Here is a 19,139-nt window from a genome sequence, read left to right as displayed (position 1 = left end):
CATTTTTCTGTGTTTTCTACAATTAGAATATGTTGCCAAAAAAAGGAGCAGTTTTTTCTTTTAGAAGTTAGTTTTGAGGGACTTTGGTGGCCCAGTGGTTAAGAATCCACCTGCCAATGCAGAGGACACAGGTTCAAGCCCCGGTCTGGGAAGATCCCACATGCCATGGGGCAACTAAGCCCATATGCCACAGCTACTGAGCCTGCGCTCTAGAGCCCACAAGCCACAATTACTGAGCCCATGTGCCACAACTACTGAAGCCTGTGCACCTAGAGCCCATGCTCCACAACAAGAGAAGCCACCGCAATGAGAAGCCCGCGCACAGCAACAAAGAGTAGCCCCGGCTCACTGCAACTAGAGAAAGCCCTCGCGCAGCAATGAAGACCCAACACAGCCAAAAGTAAATTGATTAATTAAATTTTTTTTAAAGTTAGTTTTGCAAGCTGAGAACAGATCAAACTCTGTGTGCTTAACAGCCACTCATAATAACTGAAGGCCTTGGTTAAAAACCAAATTCAGGTTTAGGCCACATTAATTGCAGGAGAGAGTAGACCCACAGAAGCCCCCGATGCTGTGCTAGGTACGCCACATTTAGAATACTGTGTTCCCTTCTCGGTGTCACATTTTTAAAGCATACTGTCTAACTGTCATGTATCTGAAGGAGAGTGGCCAGTTGGTATGGGGTCTGGAAATCCTGTGGCTATTAACACTTAAAGACCTGGGGGCATTTCTCTTCTAACAACAGATTCAGTAAATAAGGGAGACTGTCTCTCTCCCTCTCTCATTTTTTTGGCTGCATGGCTTGCAGGATCTTACTTTCCCCATCAGGGATTCAACCTGTGCCCCCCTGCAGCGAAAGTGCAGAGTCTTAACCACTGGACCCCAGGGAAGTCCCCTAAGGGAGACTCTTCTAAAATCCATGCAGTCGAAGATGAAAACACTATCCAGAAGGGAGTGGGCACCAAACAGCAGCTCCTGGGGCACTGGGGCAGGGGTTGCCCTGGGGAGGTAACAGAGCTGCCTGCAGTGCTCAAATTCGGGGATCCTTGTGTGGCCACTTCTGGCCTCTTCCAGGAACCTGCTGCAACGCCCTCAAACTCACAGCTTCCTGCAGGCAGAAGAGAGTCAGGTTCCATGTGCCTGCCTCCCCCTTCATGCAGGTCTCTTCTCAGGGCCATCTCTCCAGAGAATTTCCCAGCATTCCCCACCCTCTGGTCTTGCTTTATTTTTCTTCCTAACTCTCACCCTGATGGACACATTGTTATCTGGTGAGCCATTTCCTTCTTTTTGTCCCTTCTAGTGGGGGCAGAGAGGACTTACTATCGTGGTCACTGGGGTGTGCAGAATCCAGTCCAGTGCCTGGCACACAGCAGGCCCACCATATTTGTTCGATGAAGTAATAGTTCTCAAAAGATACAGAGCACAGGGTTCAGATAGCCTTCGGGGAAGAAATTTCAGCCATATTAAAAGTTAATTGTGAGGCATCCATCGATAGAGGAATGGATAAACAAAATGTGGTATACACACACAATGAAATACTATTTAGCCTTAAAAAGGAAGGAAATTATGCAAGCTGCAACATGGATGAACCTTCAGAACATGTCAGTCACAAACGGAAATACTGTATGATTCCACTTCTATCAGCTCCCTAAAGTAGTCAGATTCAGAGACAAAAAGTAGAATGGTGGGTGGGAGGGGGATGGGAAATTATTGTTTGATGAGTACAGAATGTCTGTTTTAGGAGATGCCATTGTACCCTTAAAACTGGTTAAGATGGTAAACTTTCTTATTATATTTTACCACAATAAAAAATTGTGGGTAATCGGGAGAATGTGGTCTTCCTAAAATCAGGGTAGAAAATAGTCGAGAATAACTTAAAGGCTGATAATAGCATAGGAAGATGCCAACTGATCAGAGACGTTGCTTCATTTGGCTAGAGCTCAAGAGTGACTTTAAGAATGTTTCAACAGGGCCGCCCCCTGGGAAGAGGGAAGAACAGCGAGGAAAGTGGCTCGCTCGATTCCGCGTGGTTTTTCCTACAAGACCCTTCCCAAAAGTGGCCCGCTGACACCCAGTCACCTCCGCAGGCCCCGCCCCTCCAAGGCCCCGCCCCTCCCTCCCGGTTCCACCCCTCCTCCTCCTGGACCCGCCCTCTTCCAAGCACCCTCTCCTCCGCACCGCCCCGGCCGAGAGTGGAGAGGAAGCGCCGGTGACTCCGCAGACGCCGCATTTGGAAAGGTGTGGAGGGGGCGAGAGCGCAGGTCGCCCCCAGCCGGCCCTCCCTCCCTCCCCGCCCCGCCCCGCCCCCGCCCGGCCCTCCGCCCTGGCCTGCTCAGGCCCGCGGCCACCCGCGCCTGAGCGCCGGCTCGGGGCTCCACTGCTCTGGCCTGGGGGCGGGGCCGGCGCGCGGCGTCATGCATATGCATGAACGGCGCGGCGGCTCCATTGTGCCCTCGGAGCGGGCGGCGGCGCGATGGCGCGGGCGGCTGCGGCCCCGGCGCGGCGGGCGGCGCTGAGGGCGGGCTGAGCGCATGGAGCGGCGCGGACCAGGGGCCGCGGCGTCGAGGGGCCGGGCCGGGCTGCACGGAGGTGAGCGGGCCGCCGGACAGGTGCGGGCGGCGGGGGAGGCAGGTGCGGCAGGTGCGGGCGGCGGCAGGTGCGGCGTCCCCGGGCCCGACGCTGCAGCGCCTCGGCGGGGCCCCGGAGGGGCTGGAGCGGGCCCTGCCGCCCACCTGCCGCACCTGCCGCGCGTGCGTCGTGGTCTCGGGCCGACTGGCCCCGTGCGCGCCGAGGCGACCCTTCACCTGAGCCTTTGTTGGGGCTGGCCGGAATCCGGCCGAGCGCCCGAGGGGTCTGGGCAGGAGGCTGACTCGGGCCCTCGCCCAGGGTGGCCCCTGTGCCTCCCCTCCGCGCTGTGGCCTGAAGGCTCACCTTTCGGGCCCCTCTGGGCCGTGCGCGCCGCCGGCACGCGGATGTGAGACCCGCGGAGGTATGCTCTGGGGCTGGCGACTCTGACCTTTCAGCCCCCAGCCTTGCCTTTGGTGAGGATACCCTTTTCCCAGCAGGATATTTTGAAGCTTAGGCGGGAGGGTGTCCTGCATCCCTGGGCTGTCTTGCCGTGGCCTCCCGGTCTGCTCCCCGCTGCCCTGTCCCCACCTCATCCCGCTCCCCTGCTCCCCCTGCCCTGCTCCTCCGGACCTTCCCCACCTCTCCTTGACCTGCTCGCCTACATCTTGCTCCCCATACTCTCTTCTGATAGTTGCAGAATATCCGTGATGATGTCTTTAAGTCATTTGTATTATCTCGGAAGATTTCACAGGGACATACACAGAACATGTGACTCGATCTGTAAGACAGTTGATAGGGTGAACACAGACTCACCCACCAAATCCTGTCATACTAGAACCAGAGGGCTTCCCTTGAAGCAGCTTGAGAGAGGTAACAGGATAAGTGAAGGAATCTCAACCTCACCCAGTGAGTAATGGCCTTGGGGACTTGTCACACCCAGAGGGTGGTTCCCGGCTGGGAAGAGAAAGGTGAGATAGTGAATGACAGATTCAGAGCAGCTGGTGAAGGACTGGGAGAATATGCCTAGGGAGGACTCCTGGTCATTGGATTGGTGGCCAAGGGCAGCCAGGCCTCCCCATGGAGTGTTCACTACTGCTTGGGTCCAGGATAAGAGCTGGAGCTAATAACTTAAATGTGGTCATGTGTCCTCCCCTCTCCTCAGCCCCAGAGTGGCCACCATGTACCCATTTTACAGGTTGTAAACTGAGGCCCAGAGCAGTGCAACTCTTCAGCCATTCTCTGAAATGTCCCACGCCTGGGCTATTCAGAAATGCTTATTCCTGGCATTTTGGATGAACTCTTAACACTTAAGCCAGTCAGTGTGTGGTCTCCCAAGTAAAGGGGCAGAACTTCAGCCACTTGAGCACGTGAGCCCACACTTTTGCGTCCTCCTGTGAATCTGGAGCTGTCATTCTCCCTTCTCTGAGCCTGTTTGACTCCAGTGTTCCTCTGGTTGGGGCCCGTCACTGGAACCGTAGGAACTGTGGGTTCCCTGCTGCTGCGGGAGGCAGCGAGTCCCTGCTCTGTGTCTGTGGATTGGCGCTTCCCTCCTGGGGTCGGATGGCTTGTCATGGGGCGTGCTGCTCCTGGGTGACTAGGCAGGGGGCATGGAGTAGAGGTAGAAGAGGGTTGATCCGTGTTAACGTCTGCCTTAGGAGACTGTGGTCCAGATACTCTGAGGTCCTGGGGAAGAGGGGTCCGGGTAGTGAGCTGTCTGTAGCTCTATTACTGGAGGAAGATGTGATCTGACCCTCAGAAAGCCCTGTGGCCTTCTAGACTGACCTCACACCAGGGCGTTCTGCCGAGGTCCTGGCTTCTAGCAAGTGTTGGTGTACAGGGAGAGCCCCCAGCCGGCAGGCAGCCACGGGAAGCTGGCACTGGCCCTGCATACGCCCAGGCTCTTTCTTAACTCTGCCTCTGAGGCCAGGAGTGGGGAGGAGGGTCTGCACTCACAGCCTGCCTCTCCCTTTGTCAGGAGCAGAGGGTCATGGGGTTCCTGACCTGGAGAGTGTGGGGCTTCTCAGGGAAGAGACCAGACTTGGTTCAGGAGCTTGGCAGGAAGTCAGGAAGTCACTGCCCCCGCTCAGTAAGCTCGGTGGGGGGAACTGGAAATGTCTGTGGTCTTGTCCACAGCAGAGAAGTCATGGGGGTGGAATTCCCCAGACTCACGTGGTGTAGGAAGCTGCCCTGGGCCCCAGACCAGCAGCCTCCACAGGGGCCCCCCGCCCTGCACCTGCCTGTCTGCCTCCTCCCCAGCTCTCCGGGACTGTCAGACTGTGGTCCCAGTACCAGCAGCGGCAGCACCTGCAAACTTGTTAGAAATGCAGGTCTTAGGCCCCACCCTACCCTCTGAACTCAGAGTTGCTGAGCAGTCCCAGATTCTGGTGTGCCAGAGTTGTAGAAGCTGCAGTTGTGAACGAACACCACCTGTGTGGAGACTCTGATTTGGGCCAGGGGGGCTGTCTTCCCATCTTCCTCCTACTCTTCCGTATCCTCTGCTTCTGGGACAGCAGAGTGGGCCAATCCAGCCAGCTTTGGGGTGGGAAAGGCTTGCCCTGGGCATCTCTGTGGGGAGAGAGAGCTGGTGGTGGTTGTACATTAAGTAAATTTTTATTTGGAGAGAATTACAGATTCATAAGCAGTTATAAGAAATGACACAGAGAGCTCTGTGTCCTTTACTTGGTTTCCCTAGTAGCAACATCTTGCAAAACTGTAGCACAACATCACAAGAGGGAACTAACTCCATCAATACAGTTGAGATACAAATACTTCCACCCCCGCCTTCTTATAGTCCCACTGGCTTCCCTCCTCCTCACATTTAACCCCTGGCAACCACCAGTGAGCTCTCCATTTCTATAATTTCGTCATTTCAAGTATGTTATATAAAGGGAACCACATAGTGTGTAACCTTTGGGGACTGGCTGTTTCCACACAGCACGATTCTCTGGAGATTCCTGCAGGTTGGTGCCTGTGTCAGTAGCTCTTCCTTTTTATGCCTCCAGGCTCCCAGTTGGTTAACTCTTCACAATTGAAGGACATCTGGATTTCTATTCTTTGGCTATTAGGAATAAAGCTGCTGTAAACATTCACGTGCAGATTTTTCCGTGAACATAAGTTTACACTTCTCTGAGGTAAATGTTCAGGAGTGCAGCTGCTGTGTTGTATAGTAGCTGCATGCTTAGATTTATAAGAAACTACCGAATCATTTTTCAGAGTTGCTGTACCATTTTATATTCCCACCAACCATGCATGAGAGATCTAGTTTCTCCTAGCCAGCATTTCGTGGTATCCCTGTTTTTTATTTTAGCCATTATGATGTTGTGTAGTGATACCTCGGTGGGTTTTTTTGTTTCTGTTTTTTTAAATAAATTTATTTATTTACTGGCTGCGTTGGGTCTTCGTTGCTGCACACAGGCTTTCTCTAGTAGAGACAAGCGGGGGCTACTCTTTGTTGCAGTGCCCAGGCTTCTCAGTGCGGTGGCTTCTTTGTTGTGGAGCACGGGCTCTAGGCGCGCAGGCTTCAGTAGTTGTGGCACATGGGCTCTAGAGTGCAGGCTCAATAGTTATGGCACACAGGCTTAGTTGCTCCATGGCATGTGGGATCTTCCTGGACCAGGGATCAAACCCGTGTCACCTGCATTGACAGGCAGATTCTTAACCACTGCACCATCAGGGAAGTCCCTCAGCGTGGTTTTAATTTGCATTTCTCTGATGGTCAGTGATGTTGAACATCTTGTCATGGGCTTATTTGCCATCTGTACATCCTCTTTGGTGAAATGTCTCTTCACGTCTTTTGCCTGTTTTCTAACTTTTTTTAACTTCCGTGTTTTGAGAATTCTTTATACATTCTAGATACTGGTCCTTTGTCAGATACGTGGCTTGCAGGTATTTCCTCCAGTCTGTAGCTTGTCCCTCATCCTCTTAGTAGGGTCTTTCACAGAATGAAAGTTTTCGATTTTCCCTATTATGGATCATGCTTTTGTGTCAAATCTAAGTAAGTTCTTATGGTTTGTGCTGTACATTTAAATCTATGACCCACTTCGAGTAATTTCTGTATAAGATGTGAAGTGTAGGGTTTTTTTGTTTCAATTTGTTTTTGTCTTTTGCTCCAGCACTGTTTGTTGAAATACTTTTTGCATACTTTTTGCACCTTTGTCAAAACCTTTGTCAGTTGGGTGTATTTGTACGGGTCTGTCTAGGGTTCTGTATTTTGTCCCATTGACCTATGTTTCTATCTCTGTCAACACCAGAGTCTAGAGTAGCCCACCTATATTCTAAGTCCTGAAAACGCTGCACGTTGTTAGGTCTAGGGCGAGTTTCTGGCTGTTGGCAGCCCCCGCCCAATCCCCCACTGCACCATCACCTCCCCTGGCCGGGTGATTCTGGCTCTGAAGCTTGAGTCCAGGGGCCCCTGAGCCTTCTGGAGCCACAACCCCTTGCTCTTTGGGCCTCTGCTTCCTGGTTGGCACGTGGTCTGGGGCCTGACTCCTCTGGGAGGGGTGTGGGGAAGGGGAACAGAGCCAGGTGTGAGGCGGGCAAGCACGCCAGCTGCCTCCCTGCTCCTCTCGTCTAACCGGTCACTTTCCCCACAGCCTTGGCTCTGCTGCAGTTCTGGGACCCCTCTGGCAACCACTTACCCCAGTGCTCTGTGGGAGGCCTTGGGCACAAGTCCCAGCCCCTGCTGTACCCCTTACCTGCGCTGGGGCCCTGGGGAGGGACTCTTCCCCCGTGTGCCATCAGGACCGTACTTGCAGACGGCGTGGTGAGCATCCTGCCTCCCTTGGGCTTTCCTGTCTGTGGGGTCCTGGTCAGCACTCAGGAATGTGAGCCTTGGGATTGGGTGGGTGCTGGAGCCAGCAGGAGGCACTGTGAGTGCTGAGGTGGTGGGATGGAACCCCGGGGAGTTAGCTTGCCCCAGGTGGTATGTCTGTGTGTGTGAGGCCTTGCGGCCCCTAGAAGGCCGTGGTGCCCTAGGATGGAACCTTGACACAAAGAAGACAGAGGGGGGCCTCCCCAGAGGCCCCCTGAGAACCATCGCCAGTGTGCCTCTGCAGTCAGGCTGGGTGGAGGTGCGCATGGGAAGTGGCCCTGGGGGTGCCAGCAAGGGCCCTAGGTCTGGTTGGTGAAGGGTTTGCTTGTGGGAGTGTGGGAAGGCATTGGCAGCCTGGAGGCGAAGCCAGCCACTGCCTCTCTGGTTTGCTGAGATCCTGAGTGGGAGAGAGGCGGCCCCTCATGGTGGGAGGAAGCAGCCCGCATCCCAGCATTGGCACACAGGTTCCACGAGTGTCCGCTGGCCACGGCTGCTGTGTCCCCATTGGCCTCTTGCCATGTCTCTTGGGTGCCCACCAACCCTCCGTCCAGTGTGCTGTGTGTGCATCCCTGCCTCGTCGGGAGCTCACCATGTGTGTCACTGCAACCTGTGGGGGTCGGGTCTGCCTGCCTGGCCCCCGTGCCCACGTCACTGCCAGGCAGTCCCTTTGGCCTCAGAATGAGGGCGTAAGCACATGTTGCCCTTCTGCTGCCCTGGGGAGAAGCCCTGGGGTGGGGGGGTGCCAGCCAGGGATGGGCTACTGGCCCCACATCTGGTTCCAGCAGGTGTTCCTCACACCCCTCCCCCCACCCAGGCTGCAGGATAGCCGACCTTGCGGGCCCCTGGCACCCAGAGGCCCCTCCACCCCAGGGCCTTGTGTGTGGTGGAGGGGGGATTCTGGCAATCAGGTCCTGGTGTTCCCTGGCTTTTATGGATATCCAGGCCTTCGTGTGGGGGAGGGGGACGGTGGAAAGTTTGTGGGATCAGAAAGTCTGCTTCCAGAGCCATTCCAGGGGCTCCGGGTGGCAGGGCCTGGCCAGAAAGGGTTAATGCTAGCTTCCAGGCTGGGTATGGGGGGTGGGGAGGGCAGAGGTCTCGAGGGTGGGCAGTGCAGGGTAGGGCTGATGCCAGGCTGTCCTGACCCCTCTGAGTGGGCCCCCGGGTCCTGGTCTCACCCTGCCCTACCCTCCACCAGTTGGAGAAGAGGTAGGATGGGGCCTGGTGCTGATGGGGGTCTCCCAGCTGCATCTCCACTGACTTCCTTCCCTCCTGTCCCAGCAGCCAGAGCAACTGAGTCCCATGTAAGCACCGGTGAGGGCCGCTTCCTGCCACCCGCAGACCTGGCCTTTAGGCTGCTCCCAAGCCAATGAACCCCATGAACCCCATGAAACCTGCCCTGCCCCCCACGCCACACGGGTGAGTGGGGGCTCCTGCTGCCCTCCCCTCTTAGGCCCCAGGACACGGGTGGGTGGTGGAGCAGGACCCCTGTGCTCCCAGCCTTCAGTTCTACTCAGGCGGGGTTCTCGGCACCTGCAGCCTCCTGACCCAGGCTACCCACCTGCCCCTCTCCTTGCAGTGATGGTCCATTCTCTTACGAGGCGGTGCCTTGGCAACAGAGTGCCACTCAGCCAGCAGGATCGTTGTCCGTGGTCACAACTGTGTGGGGAGTCGGTAACGCGGCACAGAGCCAGGTGAGTCCACACCTGGGCCCCACCCTGAGTGGCACCAGAGCCTGCCTCAGATCTCAGAGAAGTGGAGCCAGGGTTTCCTGAGTCTCCCGTGTCCTCAGAGACTAGTTCTTCCACGCGAGGCATGGGATCTTCTCCTCCTGTCTTCACCTGGCCTCCACAGCCCCACCCGTGAGCAGCTCTCCCCTCTGCCCCCACCTCCTTCTCACCTGCCAGGCCTCTCCTCTCCAGCACTTCAGAACCACTGCATGAAGCAAGTTGTTTGGATGGTTTCCTTTAGTGCTTCTTGCTTCCTTGTAGGTTTTGGGGAACCCCATGGGCCCTGCAGGGAGCCCCCCCGGCAGCTCCATGATGCCCAGCATGGCAGGCGGCAGCTCCGCCCTGAACTCCCCGCAGTGCCTCGGACAGCAGGCGTTTGGTGAAGGCGGTGCCAGTAAGGGCTACGTGCAGCAAGGCGTGTATGGCCGCGGGGGCTACCCCGGGGGCCCTGGCTTCACCACCGGGTAAGCAGGACCCCCCTCCCCTGGCAGGTGTGCGAGGAGCCCCCTGGGGGTGATGCTTCTAACTTGGGGGGCACCTGGGAGCTGTGCAGCACTGCTTGGTTGAACATTGTGTCTCTGCTGCTCCTGCCGGCTCCCAGGCTAGGGGGGCGTCTGGGAAAGAATGGGGCTCCCCACAGGTGCCGCGCGCCCCCCAGGAGATGGCAGGGAAGCGCCCCTGAGCCGAGCCGTCTGTCTGTTACAGGTATGCGGGCGGCCCGGGGGTGCCGGGGGGCCTGGGCCTCCCCTCACACGCTGCACGGCCCTCCACTGACTTCACTCAAGCAGCGGCAGCTGCTGCCGTGGCTGCTGCCGCCGCCACTGCCACGGCCACCGCCACGGCCACTGTGGCCGCCCTGCAGGAGAAGCAGAGCCAGGAGCTGAGCCAGTACGGAGCGGTGAGGCCCCACAGCACCTCCTGTGTGGCCCGTGCGTGCTGGTCCGGAAGGCAGGGGCTTCTCAGGCAGCCAGGTTGAGGACCTGGGGGCGCACAGGCCGTGTGCTGGGGCTGATGAAGATGAGGCGGGAAAGGAGTGGGGAGCTGAGGGGAGAGGACCCAGGCTGGGGGAAGCCCGCCTGTGAGGGGCAGGCACAGGGCTGGTGCCCAGAGCGGTAGGCAAGGCCTCGAAGGTTCTTCTCTTCTCTTCCCAGATGGGGGCCGGACAGTCTTTTAACAGCCAGTTCCTGCAGCACGGAGGTCCCCGGGGGCCCAGCGTCCCCAGCAGCATGAATCCTGCCAGCGTGGGAGGGCTGATGGGCCCGTCTGGCATGAGCCCCATGGGCATGAACCCCACCCGGGCAGCGGGCATGGCACCCCTGTATGCAGGGCAGCGCCTACCCCAGCATGGGTACCCTGGGCCCCCTCAGGCCCAGCCTCTTCCCCGACAGGGCGTCAAGAGAGCCTACTCCAGCGAGGTGAGCAACCGGACCTCCCTCCCCCCAGCGCCATCGGAGTCATTGTGTGTGAGAGATCCCGCTGTTCCTGACCACTCTTCTCCTCGGCTTTGTGCCTCTTTCCTCCTTCAGGTCTATCCCGGGCAGCAGTACCTGCCAGGAGGCCAGTACACGCCCGGCGCCACCCAGTACACACCTGGCCCCGGGCAGCCGCCTGCCCCCTCTTCCTACCCCGGGCACAGGCTGCCCCTGCAGCAGGGCACGGGCCAGTCCCTGCCCACCTCCAGCCCCGCGGGACTGCACTACAAGGTAGGGCCGCTCCTCCCAGGCCTCTGCAGCCCCTGCTGGCCCTGCACCAAACACCGCGGGATGCAGATGGATCCGGAGGCAGCCAGGGCTGGCCGGGGAGTGGGATCAGGTGACCAAGGCACCAGCAGCTTCACAGGGGTCCTGGCCAGTGTAGGGCAGCTCCCAAAAGGGGGCTCCAGGTCTGAAAGGCGCCTCTGTGAGATTTGGTGTAGGGAGCAGCAGGCAGGTGCCCAAGCCACTTGAGTGTCCTTCTCTGCTTGCTGCAGAGAAGTGCATCGAGGGGACAGGCCAGAGGGGTCAGGAGCTTGTGAGGGGAGGGGCCTGAGTGATAAGGCTGCCTCTGGACAGGGGAGAGGAGGTTTGTGTACCTGGGTCCTATCAGCCTCTCTGTGGCTTCCCTGTAAACCCCTGTGATGTGTGGGGTCAGCTTCTTTTCTGTCATGGTAATTCTTAAAATTATGAAATCAGTGTGTGCTCCCTATAGATTTGAAAAACACAATAAGCATATAAAGAAGAAAAAGGCCAACACCTGTGCGTGAAGTGGGCTCCCTGTCCCCAGCCCTCTCCTAGGCTCAAGTCCAGGGGCCTGGCTCAGGGGCAGGCAACAGCCCTCGCCCGTGCGGTTTTCTCTCCTGCAGCCCACAGAGCAGTTCAACGGGCAGGGTGCCAGCTTCAACGGGGGGAGCGTCAGCTACAGCCAGCCCGGCCTGAGTGGGGTATGGGCGGCCGGGCAGATGGGCAAGCGGGCGGGAGGCTCACAGGGTGGGTGCGTGGAGAGAGGGCGCCCAGGCAGGAGGAAGCGTGGACCCCACGCCTATTCCTGGTCTGACTGTTCCTGGCGGGTGCTCCAAGAACAAACTTCACCCCCACACCATTCCACCTCGACTGTTTGCTTGACCCCGCAGCCCGCTCGTTCCATCCCTGGCTACCCCAGCTCCCCACTGCCAGGGAGCCCCACGCCACCCATGACCCCTGGCAGCAGCATCCCCTACATGTCCACCAGCCAGGAAGTCAAGTCTCCCTTCCTGCCCGACCTCAAGCCCAGCGTGAGCAGCTTGCACGCATCGCCACCCGGTGAGTGAGGTCTGCTCTTGGGACGGGTGGGCAGGGCTCCAGAGAGCCCTGCGGGAACTCGGCGTGCGGGAGGTCTTCACCTTTATTGTCTGTTAATGGACCTCTTTGCAAATACGTTCGAGGTATTCCTCTTCTCTAGAAAAATAGCCCTGTGCACAAAGTTTTGCATATGGTCTCAGGGGATTTATGGGTGCCCTGAAGCCCCCTCCTGGTTAAGAACTCCTGCTTTCCAGAGACCACTGCAGCAGCAGTTGGGGGTCTTAAAACCCTAGCTTGAGCACTAGGGTGATGGCAGGTGGCCCGTTCACACCTCTTCTGCCTCCTACCCCTTCTGAAGGCACCAGAAGCACCACCTTTTTGGGTTGGGGCGTGTTCTCCAGTCATGATTCGGGTCACTGGGCCAGGCGACTGAGGCAGCACAGAATGGCGGGATCTGTTTCCCGCTGGAAGTGGAGGCTGAGCCGAGGGTCCCAGGAGAAATGCTGCCCAAGCCCCAGCCCCATGGAAGGGGAGGAGGGCCCATGGCTCCTCTCACCACAGTCCCTGCAGAGGGGGCGGGGGCAGGCCGCCGGGCCTGGTAGCCGTCCCACGGGTGGCCTGCTCACACCGGCATGGGTTGCTTCCAGGCAGCGGCCCCTGTGACGAGCTGCGGCTGACCTTCCCCGTGCGGGACGGGGTGGTCCTGGAGCCCTTCCGCCTGCAGCACAACCTGGCCGTGAGCAACCACGCCTTCCAGCTCCGCGACTCCGTCTATAAGACCTTGATGCTGAGGTGAGTGGGTGTCCGCCCCCGGCTCGCGGCCCCTCGCGCCGCCCCCTCGCTCTCAGCGTCCGTCCTCCCCACGCAGGCCTGACTTGGAGCTGCAGTTCAAGTGCTACCACCATGAGGACCGGCAGATGAACACCAACTGGCCGGCCTCAGTGCAGGTCAGCGTGAACGCCACGCCCCTCACCATCGAGCGCGGCGACAACAAGACCTCCCACAAGCCCCTCTACCTGAAGCACGTGTGCCAGCCAGGCCGCAACACCATCCAGATCACCGTCACGGCCTGCTGCTGCGTGAGTGCCCTTCGCTGGCCGGGGTGGGGGCATCATGGCCAAAGGAAAAGGCTGACTCTCCTCCTTTCCATCCTGGGCCTTTAAGAAAAGGGTCTCAATTAAAAATGCCCTTGCTGCTTTCAAGTTAGGTTCAGTAACTAGATTTAATGCTCATGTTAATTATGTAAGAGAAACTAGCTGAGCCCACCTCTTTCCTGGGGGAAACTCACAGGGTCTCGAGTCCCAGCTGACCCTGAATCCTTGTTAAGGAGTCACCCGGGTTCCAGCAGGCTCCGGGATCCAGGACTAGAAGAGGCAGGATGCACTTAGATGCACAGCACTGATCAGCCGGGGTGGGAAGGAGCAGAGGTGGGGCAGCCCCAAAGCAGTTCTGCGGGCTTGGGATGTTTTCACTTGGACCAGCGTAGATAACAGTGGATGCTGCAGACAGGGCGCATTCAGGGGCCTCTCTTCGACAGAGAGGGTGCGGTTGGACAGTGGTATAGGCACACCGTCAGCTTTACAGATGGGCGTGGGCGTGGTCCCCTGGGCTCCAAGGGGAGGGGCAGCAGGTGGCCTGCCTGTGCATTAGCCGTGAGAGGAGGACAAGCCTGCGCTGCGCCTCCCCGGCCCGCGTTCCGCTGACCACATCCTCCCGTTGCAGTCCCACCTCTTCGTGCTGCAGCTGGTGCACCGGCCGTCAGTCCGCTCGGTGCTGCAGGGTCTCCTCAAGAAGCGCCTCCTGCCCGCCGAGCACTGCATCACCAAGAGTGAGTGGCCCTTGCACCCCCTGCTTGGGCCACTGCTGCACGTGGCACAGCCCCAAGTCAGATAAGGCTGTCCTCTCTGGGGTGGGGGCTCCGGCAGGGGGCATCGGTCAGCCCTGGAATGCCCCTGGGAGGTGCTGAGCCAGCAGCGGCCAGGTCCTGCGTGGCGGCCCTCACCCACGTCCATTTCCCCTGTCGACGTCAGTAAAGCGGAACTTCAGCAGCGGCACCATCCCAGGCACCCCTGGGCCCAACGGAGAGGACGGGGTGGAACAGACGGCCATCAAGGTGTCCCTCAAGTGCCCCATCACCTTCCGTAGGATCCAGCTCCCTGCCCGAGGCCATGACTGTCGCCACATACAGGTGGGTGGTGACTGCAGAGCTTTACCAAAACTTCTGCTGCCCTTTAACTGTTTTTAGCGGATGTGGCCTCTGAGCACCTCGGCTGGCAGGTGACAGGACAGGCCCGGCCAGTGGGCAGATGGCCTGGTTCCCCTGCCGCCTCTCCCTCAGACTGGGCTTTTGTTTCTTCTAATATTATCCTAAGTATAACAGCCATTTTACTGCATTCTCGGGGCTCCAATTTTAAACAGCATCCGGGATGCAGGGTGCAGGTTTCTCCGTGCCCTGCCCCCAGGAGCAGAGCCTTAGTTTTTGTCTCTGCAGACATGCTTTGCGTGTAGACAAGTACATGCACATATCCCCCCACCCACTGCCTTTTGGTTACATCAGTGGTAAGCATTGCTCTGTGCCGCATTTTTCTTCCACACCGCGTTCCGGAGATCATCCCCTGTCAGCACAGCTGCCCAGTTCTTGCTTTGGCCACACGTCACTCCCAGTGAGGGCTGCATAGGCTATCCCAACTCTTAGGTCTGTTAGGATGATGCTGCGGTGAAAGCCTGGTAGCTGAGCCTTCTCACACATGTAGTAAATAAGCCCCATGTTCCTGAAACCACATATCTGGCTCACAGGACATGGTTTGGTTGCCCCTGGCCCCAAAGTGAGAGACTGTCTCCTCCTTTCTCTGCAGTGCTTCGACCTGGAGTCCTATTTACAGCTCAACTGTGAGCGAGGGACCTGGAGGTGCCCCGTGTGCAAGTAAGTGTGTCAGAGGAGGTCCCCATGGCTCTGGGGGCGGGTGGCACTTCCTTAGAGGCTGTTAACAGGTATTTCCTTCCAATAGCACTGAAAAATACCCAAGCCAGGTGTGGGGCTCACCGCACAGGCTGGGAAGGACAGGGTGGCTTGGGGCAGAGTCCTCATGCAGGGTCGCCTCACGCTGGGGGCTGAGACGTGACAGGGCTATGCCCAGGATGAGGTTAGACCAGCCCTCTGAGCTGTATCCCCTTGCTTTTCTACAGCAAGACGGCGTTGCTGGAGGGCCTGGAGGTGGACCAGTACATGCTGGGCATCCTCATTTACATTCAGAAGTAAGTCTCCTTTCCTCTAACTCCAGTGTCTGCGGTCAACAGAGGGCAGCCCTGGGACAGGTGGGGAGACACCCTGTGCTGACGCGGCCTGGAGCGGGCTCCACTCCAGGCCAGAAACGGAGTCCACATCCGACTTGGGCCCAGAGCCCACAGGCACGTGGAATGTGCTGGGTTGCCACAAGCATTTGAGTGGAAGGTCTGCCTAAAAATGGCCCAGGGCCAGGAGAGGCAGCAGGACAGGTGGTGACCAGCCCTGCGCGTCCCCCCCCCCAGCTCTGACTACGAGGAGATCACCATCGACCCCACGTGCAGCTGGAAGCCAGTGCCCGTGAAGCCTGACGTGCATGTCAAGGAGGAGCCAGACGGGCCGGTGCTGAAGCGCTGCCGCACCGTGAGCCCCGCCCATGTGCTCATGCCCAGCGTGATGGAGATGATTGCCGCCCTGGGCCCTGGCGCTGCACCCTTCGCTCCCCTGCAGCCCCCCTCAGCCCCGGCCCCCAGCGATTACCCCAGCCAGGGTGAGTACAGGGCACTCGCCCTGGAAGCAGACGGCCCTGGGCAAATGACACTCTCCCACCGGTGTGCCACCTGGGACCGTGTTGCTACGAGGGCCACGAGCCTGGGGGCCTGGCTGGGGACTTGAGGGTGTAGGCACAGCCTCAGCTGGGCCGGTGGGGATGGGCAGCAGGGCCTCCGGCAGTGGCTGCACCCACCCCCCCCCCGGCGTTTGGAACAAAGGTCTGGACTGGCACACTTCCGGGGACTGGCCCACCTGACCCTGGGGGTAGAAGTGTCTGGGTGTGGTGGGTCCCGTTCCTGTCCCCTCGCGGCTTCCTGGCAGTGTCCTGAGCCTGTTCCTCCAGCAGCAATGAGAAGAAATGCCCTTTTCCAAATAGCAGTTTCTGTAAAATCCGACGTTATCTGGGCGAGCACAGTGAGTCCCGCCCACGTGGTGGCCAGCGTGCCCTCCTGTGCTCTACCGGCGTGAGCCCCCTGCCCTCGCCTGGACCTGGCTCTCCTCTCTCAGGTTCCAGCTTCCTGGGACCCGGGACCTTCCCTGACTCCTTCCCGCCCACCACGCCCAGCACCCCGACCCTTACTGAGTTCACCCCGGGGCCACCCCCTGTCTCCTATCAATCCGACATTCCCAGCAGCCTCCTGACGCCAGAGAAGTCTGCTCCCTGTCTCCCAGGCCAGGTCAGTGCCAAGTCGGGGCTGAGGAGCTGTCCCCTCAGAGAGCCCCTGGGCCATGTTACTAGGTTCTTCTCTCCTTCCTCAGATGGCACCAGCGGGTCACCTGGACCCAGCCCATAACCCTGGGCCTCCGGGGCTGCACGCCCCCAACCTTGGAGGCCCCCCAGGGCCCCAGCTGCACCATCCGAACCCTCCCCCAGCATCCCGGCAGCCCTTAGGTCCAGTGAGCTCGGGTCCCATCAGCGAGTTGGCCTTCAGTGCTACCACAGGCATGATGGGGCCCCCCGTGTCTGGGACAGGGGAGGCCCCGGAACCGGCCCTAGATGTGAGTACTGGGCCCCGTGCAGGGGAGCACTTGGAGCCGGGGCTGGGGGTGGCGTATCTGTCGGGCCAGGGTCCACATGCTTCATAGAAGGGAGGACACTGACACCTCCGTGACTTCCAGACACAGGGAGAGCTGGTTGGGTGATGTCAGCTCTCTTGTTGCTGAGCGTGGGGTGTCCAGAGTAACGTGGGATGATTGTGTCCAGGCCCCTGGCTCCAGGGACCTGGGTGCCACTGTGGCCCACGCAGAGTCCCTGAGAAGGCCTGGCTTGTAGTTGATGACACCGACCTTAGAGTCTGATTTGACCTGTCTGACTCACAGGTGGTGTGTGAGCCAGAATCAGTGCATGAAAGACAGGTAACTGTCCCTCGACCGTGCTAAGTGAAAACAAAGTGCAACGTGGAAAAGTGTGGAAAGCAGAGCTCAAATCAGAAGGTCCCAGGGAGCGGGGTCCTACCTTCTGCACTCAGCCTTTTCAGATTAGGGCCCCTCACGGTCCTGGGCGTCCTGTGTTGTCCTTGGACATCTTGTCACGAGTGATTCCTGGTTATAGAGCAGACTTTTGCAGAAAGAGCCCCTCTGCGGAGCAGACTGAGAGGCTCCGGTGCCAGCCGGTGTCGGGGGAGGGGGACGCTCCGCATCCCTGCTGGGCTGGGGACCCGGCCAGGATGCTGTAGCCTGGCGGCCACGCAGGGCCGTGGGGGGCTTGAGGCCAGAGCTGCTGGCGGGTTTGCTTTGTCCCCAGCTGCTCCCAGAACTGACGAACCCCGACGAGCTGCTGTCCTACCTGGGCCCACCTGACCTCCCCGCAAACAACAACGATGACCTGCTCTCTCTCTTCGAGAACAACTGATCCTGTCGACCACCTGGCCGGCAGGGACATGCCCACAGAAGTCACACACCCTCCTCTCCAGCCCAGCCCCACCTGACACCAGCGGCCCTCCCCATGCTTACACCTGGGGCCGGGCCCCGCCCTGACGCCTGGCCCCAGAGGCTGGAGGCGGCCCTGCACTGGCTGGGAGGGGGACCCCAGGGCGGTGGCGCGCGCTGGCCCAGTTTGCACCTGCAGAACTGTTTTTGATGAGATGTCCAGCCCCGCCCTCGTCCCTGCCCTGCCCCCATCCGCACCCATCTCCGCTTGTCCAGCCCTGCCTGGTTCATGCACACCTGCCACCCCTGATCTCTCAGCCTCGCCCCAGGCCCTGCCACCCCTGCCTGCTCCCACCAGCCTGCGTCTTGTCTGGCGTTGACCTTTCTGTTTCAGTGACCCCTTGCCTCTGGGCCAGCGAGGCGTGGGGCTACTCTGTCCTGGGGCCTGGTCGCGCCCACCCTGCTGTGTTGGGGGTGGGGGAGGGGTCCCTCGTCCCACCTGAGGCTTCAGGCTGAGGCTGCGGCTGGGGGTGGGGGGCTCTAAAGCACAACCGTGTACATAGTGTAGAAACACTAACAGCCGTAGGGTGACTGGTCCGTCTGTGCAGCCAGCGGCCCCGAGGGCTCCTGCCCTCACCCGTGTGCAGGGCTTGGGGGGCAGCAAGCTCCCTCCTGCTGGAGGAGGGGCGCGCACTCCGCTCCGTGTACAGAGTCTCCAGCAGGCTGCTCCCCCAAGTTCCCCTTTTCTGTGCAAGTGAAGAGTTGGTCCCGCTGTGTTTTTTAAAACCACTTCTCCCATGTCCAGCCTAGGGCCGTGCCAGGTGGGGGAGGAGGGGCCCCCACGGTGTAGGAGCAGGGCTGAGTCATGTCCCCCATCTGCCTGTCTCAATTAAAGGACTCCCTCGTGGTGGGCTGGTGAGTCCGTCCTTCCTGCTCCACCTGCGTCCCCCACCTGGGTGGGGCTCCCTGTTCTAAGCCCAGGCCCAGCTATTCACACCCCGTGGTAAAGTTCCGGGTCCCTGGAATTTTCCAAGTTGGCTTTGGCTGGAGAGCTGTTTTGTGACGTGTCACCAGGGCTGGGAGACACATCTGCCACCACGTCACCGCGTGGGCTTGCCTCAGGCAGGGAGCCAGCTCTGGGGCCAAGGGCCTTGGGAGGGGCCAGGACTGAGTGCCTGACCAGCTGGACCCCGGCTCATCTGTGTGCTCGTGCCCCAGTGGCCCCGAGGGCCTTCCTGTCCAGCAGAAAAGGCTTATGAGGCCGGGGGTGGGGGAGGCGGGGTACACCCAGACACCTGCCCCACTGGAAGTTGGGGGGGTGTCCGGTGTGGGCAGGCTCCAAGTTGCCCACTGACATTTTGGAACCCCAGGTGTGGGCCTTCCTGTCCCTCTGCAGCCTTGTTTCCAGTTTTTCTGGCTGAGGGAACAGAAGTGGGAAAGGGCTTAGGGAGGGACAGCGCCCCCGGTGCTGCAGGGGACAAAGAGGCAGACCCCAGGGTTTGCCCAGAATCCCAGCCCAAGGATGAATGGGCTGGTGGGATCGGGGACAGGCCCGGCACAGCCCACCCCTGGGGGCGGGGGGGCTCCTCTCAGGGGGGGTGTCAGACACAGCAGGGAGTGCTGTCCCATTGTGT

The 19,139-nt window shown here is 59.4% G+C and overlaps 1 protein-coding gene across 9 annotated transcripts; it reads left to right on the top strand.

Moving 5' to 3' along the window:
• Positions 1-2,147: 2,147 nt before the first annotated feature.
• ZMIZ2 (zinc finger MIZ-type containing 2) lies at positions 2,148-18,412 on the top strand. Of its 9 annotated transcripts, none has more exons than XM_057732228.1 (21): positions 2,251-2,589; positions 7,161-7,330; positions 8,660-8,794; positions 8,955-9,069; positions 9,367-9,569; positions 9,811-10,003; positions 10,257-10,520; positions 10,632-10,808; positions 11,447-11,524; positions 11,714-11,882; positions 12,509-12,653; positions 12,730-12,940; positions 13,584-13,689; positions 13,892-14,049; positions 14,717-14,784; positions 15,048-15,116; positions 15,390-15,634; positions 16,144-16,313; positions 16,396-16,635; positions 16,957-16,992; positions 17,381-18,412. In XM_057732228.1, exons 3-21 carry the CDS (start codon positions 8,745-8,747, stop codon positions 17,486-17,488), a joined length of 2,805 nt encoding a protein of 934 aa, XP_057588211.1. In that variant the 5' UTR covers positions 2,251-2,589; positions 7,161-7,330; positions 8,660-8,744; the 3' UTR covers positions 17,489-18,412. The 9 variants fall into 9 exon arrangements, with proteins under 9 accessions (XP_057588213.1, XP_057588214.1, XP_057588211.1 ...); XM_057732229.1 differs by having other exon boundaries at positions 8,657-8,794; XM_057732230.1 differs by lacking the exons at positions 2,251-2,589; positions 7,161-7,330 and adding an exon at positions 2,148-2,238.
• The last annotated feature ends 727 nt before the right edge of the window (positions 18,413-19,139 follow it).

This window comes from Hippopotamus amphibius, chromosome 4 (assembly GCF_030028045.1).
Source record: "Hippopotamus amphibius kiboko isolate mHipAmp2 chromosome 4, mHipAmp2.hap2, whole genome shotgun sequence".
Classification (NCBI taxonomy): domain Eukaryota; kingdom Metazoa; phylum Chordata; class Mammalia; order Artiodactyla; family Hippopotamidae; genus Hippopotamus; species Hippopotamus amphibius.
This window is presented reverse-complemented; position numbering and strand designations above follow the sequence as displayed.

What these genes read in the sequence shown, in the direction of transcription:
- ZMIZ2 (XM_057732230.1), top strand. Translation starts at nt 8,745, where the DNA reads ATGAACCCCATGAACCCCATGAAACCTGCCCTGCCCCCCACGCCACAC. An exon ending in TATAAGACCTTGATGCTGAG is followed by an intron (nt 12,654 to 12,729) that starts GTGAGTGGGTGT and finishes CTCCCCACGCAG; the next exon opens with GCCTGACTTGGAGCTGCAGT. An exon ending in ATGACTGTCGCCACATACAG is followed by an intron (nt 14,050 to 14,716) that starts GTGGGTGGTGAC and finishes CTTTCTCTGCAG; the next exon opens with TGCTTCGACCTGGAGTCCTA.